The sequence below is a fragment of the Anguilla rostrata genome, chromosome 3, assembly GCF_018555375.3.
Source record: "Anguilla rostrata isolate EN2019 chromosome 3, ASM1855537v3, whole genome shotgun sequence".
Taxonomy (NCBI): domain Eukaryota; kingdom Metazoa; phylum Chordata; class Actinopteri; order Anguilliformes; family Anguillidae; genus Anguilla; species Anguilla rostrata.
The window spans coordinates 48,911,038-48,924,880 of NC_057935.1; the positions used below are offsets into that span (position 1 = coordinate 48,911,038).

Sequence of the window (13,843 nt, forward strand, 5' to 3'; positions counted from 1 at the left end):
ATTGACCATTATGCTATAATTTGAATATCAACATTGCATAAGGAAATAAAGTTATAAACCCTTACTTAAATGGCCATGAACAGTCAAATGGACCATCATTTATCTTGCCACTGTGCTTGAGCATCTTTATCGCTGCGTGTAACGCTTTTGCAAAAGGATTCCAGTAGTACCCAGCTGCAGGCCTGCAGAACAAGCCTGTGGCTGGGCGAAGCCTGCAATAGTAGTCTGAAGTTTTAGGGCCCACCTTGTAGTCATGTAGCTGTCTGATTCATGAATAGAGGGCAAAGAGGTGTGTTTTAAGTCTTGATTTAAACACAAAGATGAACAGCACGGACCTGATGTTGAGAGGTAAGTGTGGAGCAAAAGCAGCAAAAGCATGATTGCCCTTGAGCTTTAGCCAGGACCATGGAGCAGCCAGAAGCAGTTGGTTGGATGACCACAGTGGCCTAGGAGTGGTGTATGGACAGAGCAGGTCAGTAATATAAAAGGGAGCCAGCCAGTTCAGAGCTTTAAAAATGTTTACATGAGGTCAGAAGGTACATAAGTTAATGTTCTTAAGGGCTGAGAATCTGTGGTTATTGTGGTTATTTATGTAGGAAACCCTGAAAAATGCCAAACTCTCTGTGCTGTATAGGTATATAGGGCATGCCCCACCAAACCATAACTTGGCAGACAGGCATACCTTTATACAAATTATAGAGTTGTTGGGCCAATCATCATACATTTGTGGACATTATATGCCTACAGTAGGTGCTACTTTTAATATGCTATATTTAGTAGTGTTCAGAATGCCTTAATGGCATGATATTGCATGCTGAAGTAAAGACCCGGTCGTCCTCCATAAACTGGCACCGAGTAAATAGACGGGCGGTGCATAGTCCTGCGCCCCCTGCAGTTTTAGAAGTGCCATTAAGCGTTCGGATCCGCCCTGATGTCACTGTGACAGCGCTGACAAGATGGCGGAAGGGACAGGAGCAAAGTGAGATTGGATAACAGTCTAACTGCTACAATTAGAAGACCTTTGCGAGTTTTGAACTGAGTACAGGTAGTGCACTGGACTGGCGTGGGGGAGGCGAGGAGCAAATGAGCCCCTTACTGCGAGGGAGAGCAATCGGCAGAAGAAAGACATTAGTTGCAACTAAGCTAGCTTGCTAACCGCCCTGAAGAAACTGCATCTACTTGGTCTAGCTGAAAAGATATTTAGCTAGCTACCAATATTTAGCTAACATTCGCTTTTAGCCTACCAGACCAATTAAAAGAAGAAGCTGATGGTAGTCAAGTGGAGTGCAGAGGAAGCTAACACTATTTTGATTGCCAGCGTTAGCTGATTTACTGTATGTATTGATTTTCAGTAAGTTATGTTTGAGAACTGCAGCGCTTGGAAGCCAAATTATAATCTTAGTTAACTAGCTAATCTAGAAAGGAAAAGACACTCGAAACACGGTGTTGTGACGAAACGCTTGAGACTGTACTGAACTCAGGCTGGTGGTGGTTGTGATTTTACTTGTTTGCGCTAGCATGCTTGCTAGCTAGGTAGTTAGCGAACGATAGCTAGCTAAAATTTATTGTTTCTGTTTGGATACATGGTTTTCCTGTTTTGGATTTGGAATTGTTCAAAAGAACAAGAAGACTTGGCATACAAATCACATCGTAGTTTTCAAGATCTTGCTACAACTGGGAGTTTGTCTTTAGCTACCGACTGTTTATTTTTTCCTGGTGCAAGTTGCGTGACGCCATGGCTCACTCCCCTGTTCAGGGTGGCCTGCCAGGGATGCAGGTAAGACATCTTTTCACCATCTTAATTCCAGTACACGATTCTGTTTTGCAAATGCAGACATAATAGCTAACTAACTTGTACTGACTAACATAGCATTGATTATAGAAAAACAACTGCATGGTGGTGTGTTTCTAGCTACCTAGCTTGACATAGCAGATTAATAGTATCTCTTGCTAGATAGTTGCTGACCCAAGTTACAGTTTTAAGAGAACGCCAAACTTTGATAATCAGCTAATGTTGTGTTTGCATACCAGTTAGCCAGTTTGCCAAGTTAGGTAGATAGGTAGGCTACATATTGCAAGTAAAGGGAATACCTTGTTTACCGAGGAAACGCTGTCAGTGTCAACGTATTGGCTTGTTCACATTATCATAGCTGTTAGCTAACTGGCCATTTGGCTTACACTGTGAAGTTCTCCAGAGAATATTTCTTGGATGCACAGCCAGTCATAACTAGCCATTCGCTATGCTAGCTGCAGTAACGTTCACTAGACAGACAGTAGCGTTACCGAGAGTCGGCTAACATGATGATTTATCAGTATTTATAGACTGGCTGCTGCACTGCAGCCAGTCAAGAAAGGGTTGCGGTGGAACATGAGGCCTGTAAATTGTTTATGTGGACATATTAACGTTAGCTAGCTGGCTAACCGGTTCTTCTGCCGGTTACGGAGACAAGGAGAACCAACCTTATACGAAAATATACACACTTGGCTAACGCTAACTGTAGCCAAGTACTTACAACGTAAAACACAATAAACACTACATCTAGACTATATCTAAACTAAGTTACACCACACAGCAGCATCGGGGAAATGTCCATAGTTTTTGGGAAGATTACGAATGATGGCTGTTTTCTTGGAAGCTCGCTAGGAATAAAGGGAAACGCTAGCTTAGAAAATGCCTCGAATAACTTGGTGAAGCTGTTTATCTTGATTTTAGCATAACATTCTGCGACCAACAAAATCTTTTCCCGCATTTCGCTTGCATTAACCAGCGTAATGACGACTAGCAACAGTTTAGGTCACCTATTCAAAATATCACTCACGGATTCCAGCGCGGAATGACTTTGCGCTTGCTACACGTACTTCGCTATCTAACATGAGTTAGGAGGGGTGGTGAGAAACAGCTATGTAATGCAACAACACAACAGGAACTTTTGAAACGAGAGCACCACTTTCCAACAGTGAAATCAGTGAAATTAAACGAATTAAATGTCGCTGCAAACAAAAATGATTATTTTAGGTGGACGTTGGTCAGTGTGCTCTAGCAATATCGCGAATCTATTAACATTGCGATATTGCTAGGTTTAGCTCAATCCATACAATAACAAGACATTGTATCTAAACAAGGTTTTGCACTTAAATGAGCACACTTCTGTGGAAGGGCTATTATCGCACTTCTCTGCACTTCTCCTTCATACCGCCTGCAATTACTCTGTTTAGCCCAGCCAGTGTAGAGCAGTGTTCAGTATTTCCGTGCATGGCCCGTGTGGTTGATTAAAACTGAAATGGCCCACCCAGCAGAACTGCTTTTCTGGTTATTTCTGTGTAATGACGTTGGATGCTGTCCCTGCTGCATCATCTTGCTTTGTGTGCATTGTGAATCTGGGATATGACATTCTGAGGCGCTATTGGTCGTTGAAAATTCCATGCATTAAATAGGGAGAACACAGCCAAGTTACCAAAACTGTTGTCATGAATATAACCTGTGTGTGTTCAGGGTTTGTATTTTGGTTCTTGCCTAGCATTGGTCATTTGCATTAGTGCTTTAGTGATGCATATTTGCTGGTGTGGGAATGTTGTTAGCCAGGTCTGGCAGTATTGCTCGTGTAAATCAGACGAATGCGCGTACGTTCTCCTGCATTGTAAGTTGCTCGGAAGGTAATGTAATGATTTCACGCGGAGGCATTTGAATTATCTTGGTATCTATAAATTTGAATCAAAGAAAAGGAAGGATATGCACTCCAAAATATGGTTCAAACATGCTCAAAATAATATATTTGAATTAATCTTTAAGCGTATTTGAGGAATCGTTTGGCATGCGGAGCCATATTTTTCTTTGATTCATTAATTATTTTTTACGCATACAATTTAAGTCTCAGCGCAGTAATTTTGAAACTTTGCATGTCTATAAATTTAAACCACAGTTATGACTGAACTGCGAGTTTACCTAACGCACTATATTTGAACGTGCTACTGTGAAATTTTTGGTCAAGATGCCATTAGGGTTTGGGAAACCATTGCTGTAGCAGTCTCCCCTTCAGGATGTGCCAATTATTTTAGTTGCAGGACCAAGCTTGCCGTTTTCTTTTTTCCTACTGGCTCAGATGTTTGACAATACGGAACATAACTTGCAATTTGCCTGGCTAAGAAGCTAGAAGTCTGTTTCCTTCCTTCCATCACACTTCCATTATTTCTTATCAAACAAACACTGGTGTTCTCTCCACAGTTGTGCAAGCTCACTGCCTTCCGCTTCTGCACAATGTGTATTTTTGCCTAGGTTTTGGTGCTATTGTATCTTGCCGCAGTTCTCTTGTGGCACCTTGATATAAGCACTGCTGGAAAATACATTGCTGAGAGGTGTAGTTTTGTATATATGCTTACACAATGCGTGCACGCAAACATATACCTATGTATACGTATGTGTGTACAGTCTGTTAAGCCACAGTCCTCCAACTCATGTCAGTGTGAGTTCTGCTGACTTGTCCACTGCAATGTGTGAATCAGTGAGGGGTGTGTGCTCTCCTGAATCAACACTGAAGGCTGTAGTGAGCTTTGCAGCTTCAGCATGATTGGGTACTCAGGGTTGGGGAGGGAAGGGGAAAAGAGCGTTTAAAAAAATGGTGAACTTGCACACTGTGGCTTCTTTCACCTTTTGGCGGCTGAACTGTCAGGCTGATTCCGTTAGGTACGTGCAAAATTTCAGCAGGAATTGTAGCAAATGTATCATGGTTATTATTATCAGGAGAAACAGCAGGAAATCACTCTGTGTGCCCTAGGCTACAAAGAAAACTGCTTTTCACTATATTTGGTAAATTCCCACGGTTAATTCTGACCACTTTCGGTCTAATAGTGTTGCATTTTTGATCAAATTGCTTTAGCGGCTGGGCACACAAATCTGTTTTTATTTGGGCTCAATTTGTTGATGGCTGTATTTTTGAAGTGGCCGCCAGTAAGTTAGGCTATTTGGACTTGTTTTTCATAAATTTAAAAAATTTAAGTGATTTTGCAGAATGTTTACTTTGTGAAAGCTGTGCCTTTGGGAAATGAGCAGAAGACGTCTGTGACTATTCTTAGCTACTGTAACCAGTGGTTTTGAGAAGGGCACAGTCGGGCCCAGATTCAGTGTAGTACAATGCACTTAAGCTGATATGGTTTCGTAGCGCTTGGTTCAATGCAGCCGGCTATGTTTTGTAATTGGCACCAGCTACTGAACCCATGGTGTTTGTTCAGAGTTAAGGACAAAGTGGCTTTGTTGCTCAAGAGTTTTATGGATTTATGAGGATGTAATTTGTCATGTCACATTCAAATTTAAGATTTGCATTTTTATGCGCATGTTGGTTCTGTCTAACTCATTTGCCGCACGTATATGATCACTTTAAATTGGGTTGTTTCGATCAAAGAGCTGGGAAAAGTCAAACACACGGAGACCCTACTGCTGTTTATCGATTGTGTCAGAAATCAATGTGTTGAGAGACTGCACGATTGTATTTCTAACCTGACAACCATAAACTAAGCCTGCATAAGAATGCTTTGAAATTGTGTTCAGGTTGGGAAACACTGGCTTAGTATGGTGCATCTCATACAGATGCTCAGCCAGGTATCTTGAGATGGGGGAAAAACTCTCCTACAGAGCAGTAGATTTGTGTTAGCCATGCTTTAGCTGTTTTTGGTACCCCTCGGTAGCTCACCGGCTGAAATGCAGTAATCAGTGGGTTAATGTGTAGGTGTTCAGCCTGTGCAGTTGTCTGCATTCAGTCCCTTTGCTCCTCTCTCTGTCCATTTTGATGCATCTCGTTTCACGCTACAGACACATCTGGTTAATACCCCTTATTTGATGTTCAGCCTCCTTGTGCATCACATCAAAAAAGCACTCGTTGGCCTTCGTGGCTTTCTCAGTCTTTCTAACATGACACTGAAACCTGCTCATTATCACTCTTGGAGCTGTCTGTCAAAGCTCTGCTGCTTTTAAAGTGAAAAATGTAAATGTCCAGACTGCATATACAATCGTTGTATAGACTTTGCGGTTCTGTGTGGGCTAGCCTCACCAAGCTTAATCTTTTCATTCTATGGCATAGTATTCCATGGTGAGAAAAGATTCATTTTGACGTCTAAAGGGAAGTGCACATCACAGATGACTGTGAAATAGCTTCTTCTGTAGCGGAATAGTTACGGTGCACACTTTGTTGCGATGCTGGTAAATAATAGACACAATTTTGGCTACTTACTTAAATGTATCCAGTACAGGCAGTCTATGTAAGTTTAGATAGAACTGTCAAACGTTTAGCCTATCCAATGTGAAGGACAAGAGCAACCTTACCACTCTGCTATCCCACTGAAAACTTGTTAAAAAAATTAAATAAAATAATAATAATAATAATTCTGGTGCAGCTGTGTTCCAGAGACAAGTTTTTTGGTTGACGTTTTAATATTTCATCCTATCAATTTGCATGTGTAGCTGTGCCTGTGCTGGTGTATAGATAGCCTGTATATTTACGTAACATTCACTGCTGGTTAACCCCTGTCAAGGTAATAGCAGTCCGCCGTGTCCCTAAAAGATATCGGTCAGACTCATCTCGTGATTCTGTTCCTTTTCCTGTTTTAGTTTTCACTTGCACTTTAACTTCTTAATTTGAAGTGTGATAATGAGCTATCTAGTGCACCGGTCCGTCAGTGGTATTTTTTCCCGGGTAGCGTTTCCCTTTATTGAAATGAACGTGCGGCACGTGCAACTATGAACCCCAGCAGAAATACGGCTGTAAGGCCGCGGAGCCGGTGGGAGAGAGCGAGCGGGTGCCCAGGGACGCGGCCGTCACAGTGGAACGACGGCGCTGCCACTGCTGATGGGGAGGCCGTGCCTCACTGCTTTTGCTAAAGCGCGATGGGCTCAGGCCTCCTGTACGATCCACGGCCATTTAGGGTAACCGGGGGCCGTCCCTTTACACACTGCGGGGGTCCGGGTGAGGAACGGCTCCCCGGAGACCAGGCCTGCTAAAAGACCCATGTCACTGTGGGCCTGAAGCTGAGCCATACCACAGCCCACGCCCTCAACATTTCACTGCAGAGAATGCAGAGGATTCCTCTTATTTGCCATCATTTAAAAATCAGGGCCTAAAGGTTCTCTAGATCCATGCATACTGATTATTCAGTCACATCAAAATGTTTTGTGTTTTTGCGTTGTGTGTTATGTTCTGCACAGACTGTATTTTGTAGTCTTGAAAAAGTCTGTTTTCTTACCACAGGTAAAACTTTTCTTGATTAAAGTAGCGAAATTGTAGGAGAGCATGAGTAGTTTCTCAGCACAGCATAAGGTCTGCTGTTGGGACTGCGTGAAACACATGGGCCTATTCTGACGTTTGCAATAAGCCAAGATTGAATTCATACCTCAGTTCTGGCCTACATTCCGACCATATTTTAAGTGGATTATATGGCTTACGGTACATAGCTGTACAAAAAAATCACCCTGTCAGATTTTACTCTTAGCATAGATGTTCAGTCCTGTAGCATAAAGGAAACAGATGTTTTAAGCTCTCGTATTTCAACTAATTGTTTAAAGCACATCGCTGATGTCATTGTACGGTGCTGGAGAAGCCCTGCCTGTCTAGAAACCATGTCTGCACTTGCTGCAAGGCAGCTTCAGGTCAGCTTTGAACAGACGTATATCTTTCTAGTGCGGCTAGAGCTCGTCAGACTAAGAGCTGTAGGACCGTGTAAGAACTGGGTCACTTGGTCGTCTCCCATTCAGATAATGGACTTGGACTGGTGAGAAATCCCCCAGGGGCTGAAGTCCTCTTAGCATGGAAGGAAGAGGCATGTTCCAGTAGATGCTGCTCACAGGAATGTCAGGCAGCCATCACATGTTATTCTGTTTAAACTTGGAGTGGGTTGTATGAAGTTAAATCTTTCAGGAGTAACTTTTTAAAATGCTAATTTAAATAAGAACTATGTTAATCCATGCTAAGTTAATGCACCTGCATTTAAATGTGCTGACATCATAGGCCTGTGCATTTCTTCTTATTTTGTCATTGTGGCAACCTTGTGTTACTGTCGCAAGCAAAGCAAGCCGGTGAAGTGCTGGACATTGAGCTGCAGTGTTACTGCAGTGTGCTGAAGGCTCTCTGGAATGCAATGCTTGTGACTGGAATAGATGCACCTGCAGTAGAACCTCAAAGAAACCAACTCACCAGTCAAACAAATGGCTATGAAACCAGCATCCGCATGCATTGAATCTTACACGTACATTGTCAAAAATGTGTCACACTTCCTATGGAAAAATTCTAAATACTGACAGAATTAGGCACGAGGCATGCCTTTGTATAATTGCTGAAGGACACAATTTGGGAAAAGTCAGCAGAGGATCATATGAAAGGGGGGGAAGAACAAAATCAAACCGCTTTGCATAAGAGACCAAAGATAGTGGGTTGCTGAAAATGAGATGCATCACTTGAAAAGCCCACGCAGTGAAAAACTAATTGATGTTCTAATGAGATCGTGATTACTGCTGGTTCGATTATTGGTTATTAACTTGGGGATTATAGTTTCACTACGAGGACAGCTTGTTTTGGCAGTCTACTTTTAGCAGCAAATTTAAATAAGTGGGAAATAGCAGATAAGTTGCACAGCCTAATGAAAATTTGACTTGCACTTGTGAGTGCTACCAGCATTTGTCATGCATGATGTCCGTTATACTCTAGAGCTCAACACTGCTGTATTAACTGTGAATGGTGTGCTTCCCACCCCTATTTTAAAGCATTTTTGTGTTGTCACTGGTGGGCTAGGTCTTGTCAGCCTGACAAAATGGGTACTGTAGAAGACCAATTTATGGCTCCTGACAAATCAGGGGGGTTAGTGCTGCTCAGGGTATATTATATTAGGCAATATCTCTCTAGTGTGATTAGCTACATCAAATTTACATATGCTTAATTGAATTAAAATTTAAACATGAACAGCAGAACTCAAAATGTATAAATCGCGGGCTATGAGTACTTATTTTTTATCTTTTTAGTCCTGTGTAAATAAATAGATAAGGTGTATTGGCAATCTGATTAAACAATCTTGACGGACTGCGCTGTTATGAATAACTTAATACCTACTGTTGTTTTGTAAGTGATTGAGATGAAATGTCTTAGTAACTTGATTGTTACCCAGAATCATTCTAGTCTTTTTCTCAGAGTGTATCGTTAGTGTGGTACCCAGAACTGGACCCAGTCCTTGATGTGCACTCTGGGAGACATTGTTTTTTCAGTTTTTCCCACACACATTGCCTTTTTACTGCTCTGAATGTAGACAGGCTTTGATAACCTGTATTAAGTCATTTTCACAGTCAGTTCTGGATTTGATTTATGTCTTTATTCATTATTTTTGGTAGCTTTGCTTTAGGCCATTAGCGTAAATAAAAAACAGGTTAGCCCAGGCTAGGATAGCAAAGCTTTGCTTTCCCCAGCTGAACCTGAAATGAACTCCAGTGAGCTGTCTTCAGATGTTCAATGGGATGTGGTAAATGTGGCAGCACAGAGCACACACAGTCACAAAACTGAGGGTCTGTGCCACAAAATACAGCCATCAGTGTCACCTTGGACTGTGCCTTTGCAATAGGCTAGCAGTCAAGAGATATTAACATTAATATGGAACAACAATGAATGGCCCCACTAAATCTAACGGACATTAAGGTTTTCAGTTAAATTGATATGCATGGATATGTACTTCTATCCAATGAGGATTAAGCACGCGTGCTGCTAGCCTGTGTCCTGTACACTGGGCGGCCCTGTTTGCCCCGAGGGCTTCCCATAGCAGTGGCCCTGAAACGGGGCCTCCGCTGGCAAGGAGAGGCCTGGACTGCTGTCTGAGCACCCTACCGCCTCGCTGTGTGCGCCTCAAGCCTGGGCCGCCTGCTGTGCCTAACACCGTACCAACCTTCTTTTTTTGGGGCGGGGGGGGAGGCATGCGGGATATGAGTCACGGCTCCAGCTGCGTCTCTCCACAGCATCCACAAAAATGTGATGGAAGTTGCGGAGGAAGCCGCTTTCCACTGGAAAGCAGGGGCGGCCTGGTGTGACCTTTGGGTGGTGTGGCGTTTGCGTGCACGAGTGCGTGTGTGTGTGTAAATCAGTTAGGGCTCATAACTCCCAGCCCTCAGTGCAGAGGCTGCGCCAGCCCTGGCCATCTGGGTGCTGTATGACCAGAGAGCGAATCAAACGCTTGCTTTCAGAGCAGGGGTGGGGTCCAGGAGGCTTTAACCTTCCCCACAAACCTGCTGACTGTGGGAACAGCCACGAGCTCCCAGCGCACCCATAGCCACGCTCAATAGCCACATTTTCCCCATTGTGATCACGGGGATCTGATTCACCATGTCCTCAAAGGTCTGTGTTTTTCCTGGATGCCCACTGCAGCTTGGTCTGATTTGCTTTTTCATCACTCCGTCCCACTGTCCTCCTTACTGTCTCTCTCATGGATTTCCCTGTGAAAGCACAGCGTTGGAGACAAACGGGTTCGCTATAGGAATTTCGCAGTATCGTAAGAACGGTCCGGAAAGTGACCTGGAAAGGCCTCGATGGGAAAGCTTTCACATGTGCCCTGACAGAAGAACAGGCTCAGCGTTGCTCCTGTCGCTGGAGATGGCCGCCGGAGTCGCGCACCCAGCGACGGTATCGCAGGAGAAAGGGAGCGTGATTAAACGCCGGGGTTCTGACAGGCGTTATTTTGGCCGCGCGTCTGATGGACGCTCTGATAATGAGGAATAATGGCTCTCTCAGAGGAGGCCCTCAGACGCGGCCCCGGCGCTCGGGCTGCTTGCTCTCAGCCGCTGACAGGAGGGAGACTGGGTAATCAGCCTGTCCTGACCTCTGCCACCCTTCCTCATTCGTCACTGCGCGCTGTCTGCGCAGAGCTCTGTTTATGGGTATTCTCTCCCAGCACTTTTTGCAGTTTGGCCTGTGTTAAAACGTAGGCTTGCTGTTCCCATGCTCCCAAGTTTTGTTGGGTACATTATTGCCATAGGCAACGTAAAGAGCAGTACGAAGATGCTTAATTTCTGTTGCGTGTCTCAAAGCTTGAGGGTGTGTGTGTGTGTGTGTGTGTGTGTTTAGTTCAGTAGCATAGTAGCATTTTGTGGCATAAATTGGATTTGTGCCCTGAGCATTTTTAGGTTTGTTTGATCACACCTAATAGACTTTGTCAGGCACTTAGCAAACTAAGCTTCTTTTTGTCGTGGGTGTATTAGAGGAGTTTGTCTTGCATCTCCATGCTAAAAACTTTACTACGTGCTTCTTGCTGACTATTGCAGCGCAGTTGCCTGTCTGCTTAGCGGTCATACAGTAATCTATCTGTATTTTGGTAAGGTCCTCCGGCTCCGATGTGGTGAAATTCACACACGATGACTAAGCAGGTCGTATTAAGATTCATGGAACTCTGCCAAATGCTAAATGACGAACATACACAGTAGCTTAGTAGTTTGGCAGCACAGTCACATGAGAACTTTAAGACACAGTTACAGAGGAATTCATCTTTGGCAGCTCCGCATTTGGGAGTGAAGCGTCTAGCACCTTGAAGCTTGGTTTCAGGGCGCTTTGGAACGGGCGCAGGGTCCACTCCCGCCGCGTTTCAGATGGAGGGGCGGTGGAGGAGGAGCGGGGTCTTTAGTGCGAGTTAAGGCTTTTCAGGATACGAATCTAAGGAGAGATGTTCCGCACATTCAACCTGGCTGCACTTTGATAGCCTGGAAATTCCTGGAGGTCCGAAGGAAGACGTTTGTCCAACGAAGCACAGAGCATCTTGTTGGGATGCTGGGGTGTGTTTTTGAAGCTGGTCTGTTTTTGAAATAATGCGAGTTAGACTGAGTAAAGGACATTTTGTGTTGACTTGAAGGTGCTTCAGAATTAAGTGCTTTATTACTTTTATAGGATCAAAGCGAAATGCTACAGTCCATTGGCTACTTAGAGCTTCATGTTGTGAGACTTTTCTAGCCGATAAAGTTGGCCAGTTTGTTCTGAGTTTTCCTCTATGGAAATACAAGATTAATTTTGAGGATGAATGGAGAGACAGGCCCGATACTCCATTCATGCGGAGCTCTCAGTGATCATCAGGATGTACGTTTTTTTCGGGGAGGCATTTCGGTATGCAAATGACACAGCTGCATATTAAATCGGAGCACAAGTGCCCGTGCTCCAGTTGTCCTGGTAATTAAGGGAATTGGATCGGCGGGCCTCAAGAGCACCAGCTCATATATTGCGGGTCAGGCGGAGAGGGAGTCGGGGGTCCTTGTGTCAGTGGCGGCAGCAGTTTTTCTGCCGTTGAACAACGTTGAACAAGATTTTTAATGGACAGAAATGACCTGCGCTGCGTTCAGGAGGGAAAGTCCTCGTCTACTTCAGCCCTTTGAGTAGGCCTATCGCTTTCTTTGCTGCCACCATTGAATTTTGGAAACGTCAATTTGACTTTCGAGCTAGAATTTCAAAACGGGATCAAATGATTTCCCTGGCATGCGAACGCTCTGCACGAACACTAGCGTAATATGAGCCGGGCTAAGTAATGATCGCTTCTCAGTTGCGTTATTATCCAATAAAATAAAGGAGATGGGCGTGCATGTAGATGGCATTTAGCTCTGCTTTGCAGGAAGCGTGGATGAATTCGCTGTGACTCGTGTGGTCTACGGCTGTGCTTGGCACAGAGCCTCCTCAGCACTGGTTTAACGCGCCGCACTCTGATTCACTAGAACAGGGATGCAAGAAATGCTTTCGACGTTCATCTCCCAGATGGCTTGCTGCTGAAGCGCGGTGTGAAGATGTGGCTCGGCGACAGACGCTACCTCGTCCTCCAAAAAAACAAAAAACAAATCTTGCACCTGGGGGAAGGCAATTACCGATTCGGTGCCTACTGTTTAATTGTATCGCCCATTTGTTTTGCATTTGTAAGGAAGTATTTGTCGGGGAGTGTTCTTAATAGTCATTGTGCATATGTAAATACATTCTAATCTTACAACTGGGCCAAAAGTTTTTTTTTTTTACGTAATGGAAATTTGTTGCTTGCAGTTGAAATGTATACAGGTTCCAGTAACTGTAAGAAAAGTTTGTTTTTTTTGTACGTCTGTGTTTGCGTGTTTTATTAATTGTTCCAGCAGCCCTTCCCTTGCTGTGTTGAGTGGGGAAGGACGTGGGAGAAGGTCCCAGCTGAGCTGCGTTAATCCTTTGTGCAGTTTCTGCCGTTGGTTCCCTTTTAGATTTAACCCCAGTCTCCGAGGAGCCTGAGTCCACTCAGACTGCGTGGGATATGTTTATACAGAAGTGATGGAGACACCCTAGTATTTGAAGAGCGTAGGCCAACCGTTCGGGCCGGGCAGACCGGTTCCCTCAGTGAGTTTCTTCAGTGAGGTTGCCATGGTATACTGAAGCTCTGAAAGGTCACAATCTCACACTGCAGCTGTCAGGTGTCTCTGGGTTTTGGAGTTCTTATGGGCCCTGTTAAACCGTCGATGCCAGAACCGCCTGCAGAGCAGAGGCTAGGGCTTCATATTGGGCCTGTAGTGTGCAGGGCATGCTGTCACATGGAGAGCACTTCTGAAAGAGCCACGTAAGAACTTCATGCACATGGGTCGACGTGCCATTTATAATCTTTTGATATTTTCTATTAAGCAGTATGTAGTTGGCGAATACAACTTGATGTTTTTCAGCCTGGAATGTGATTTAGTCACTGCCAAATATGCTCCTCATCTGGAGTGTCGGGATGCTCTTGGCTTACTCTGGTCAGGGTTAGAGTGTCGTTGAAGTCAGCCTGGGTCCCTTTGGTTCCTGTTTTTGAAGTGGCTCTTTAATATTTGCCGAAGGTGTACAGGTTAACGGTTTTCATCAGTGAACGA

General features: G+C 44.2%; 1 protein-coding gene across 1 annotated transcript in view; it reads left to right on the forward strand.

The window, feature by feature from the left end:
* Nucleotides 1–923: 923 nt before the first annotated feature.
* Nucleotides 924–13,843, forward strand: part of LOC135251026 (serine/threonine-protein kinase 24-like) — a 37,358-nt gene continuing 24,438 nt past the window's right edge. The window contains exons 1-2 of the mRNA XM_064327978.1: nt 924–1,334; nt 1,724–1,777. Of these exons, the coding sequence (XP_064184048.1) occupies nt 1,736–1,777 (42 nt within the window). The 5' untranslated portion in view covers nt 924–1,334; nt 1,724–1,735. The remainder of the gene's footprint in view (nt 1,335–1,723; nt 1,778–13,843) is intronic.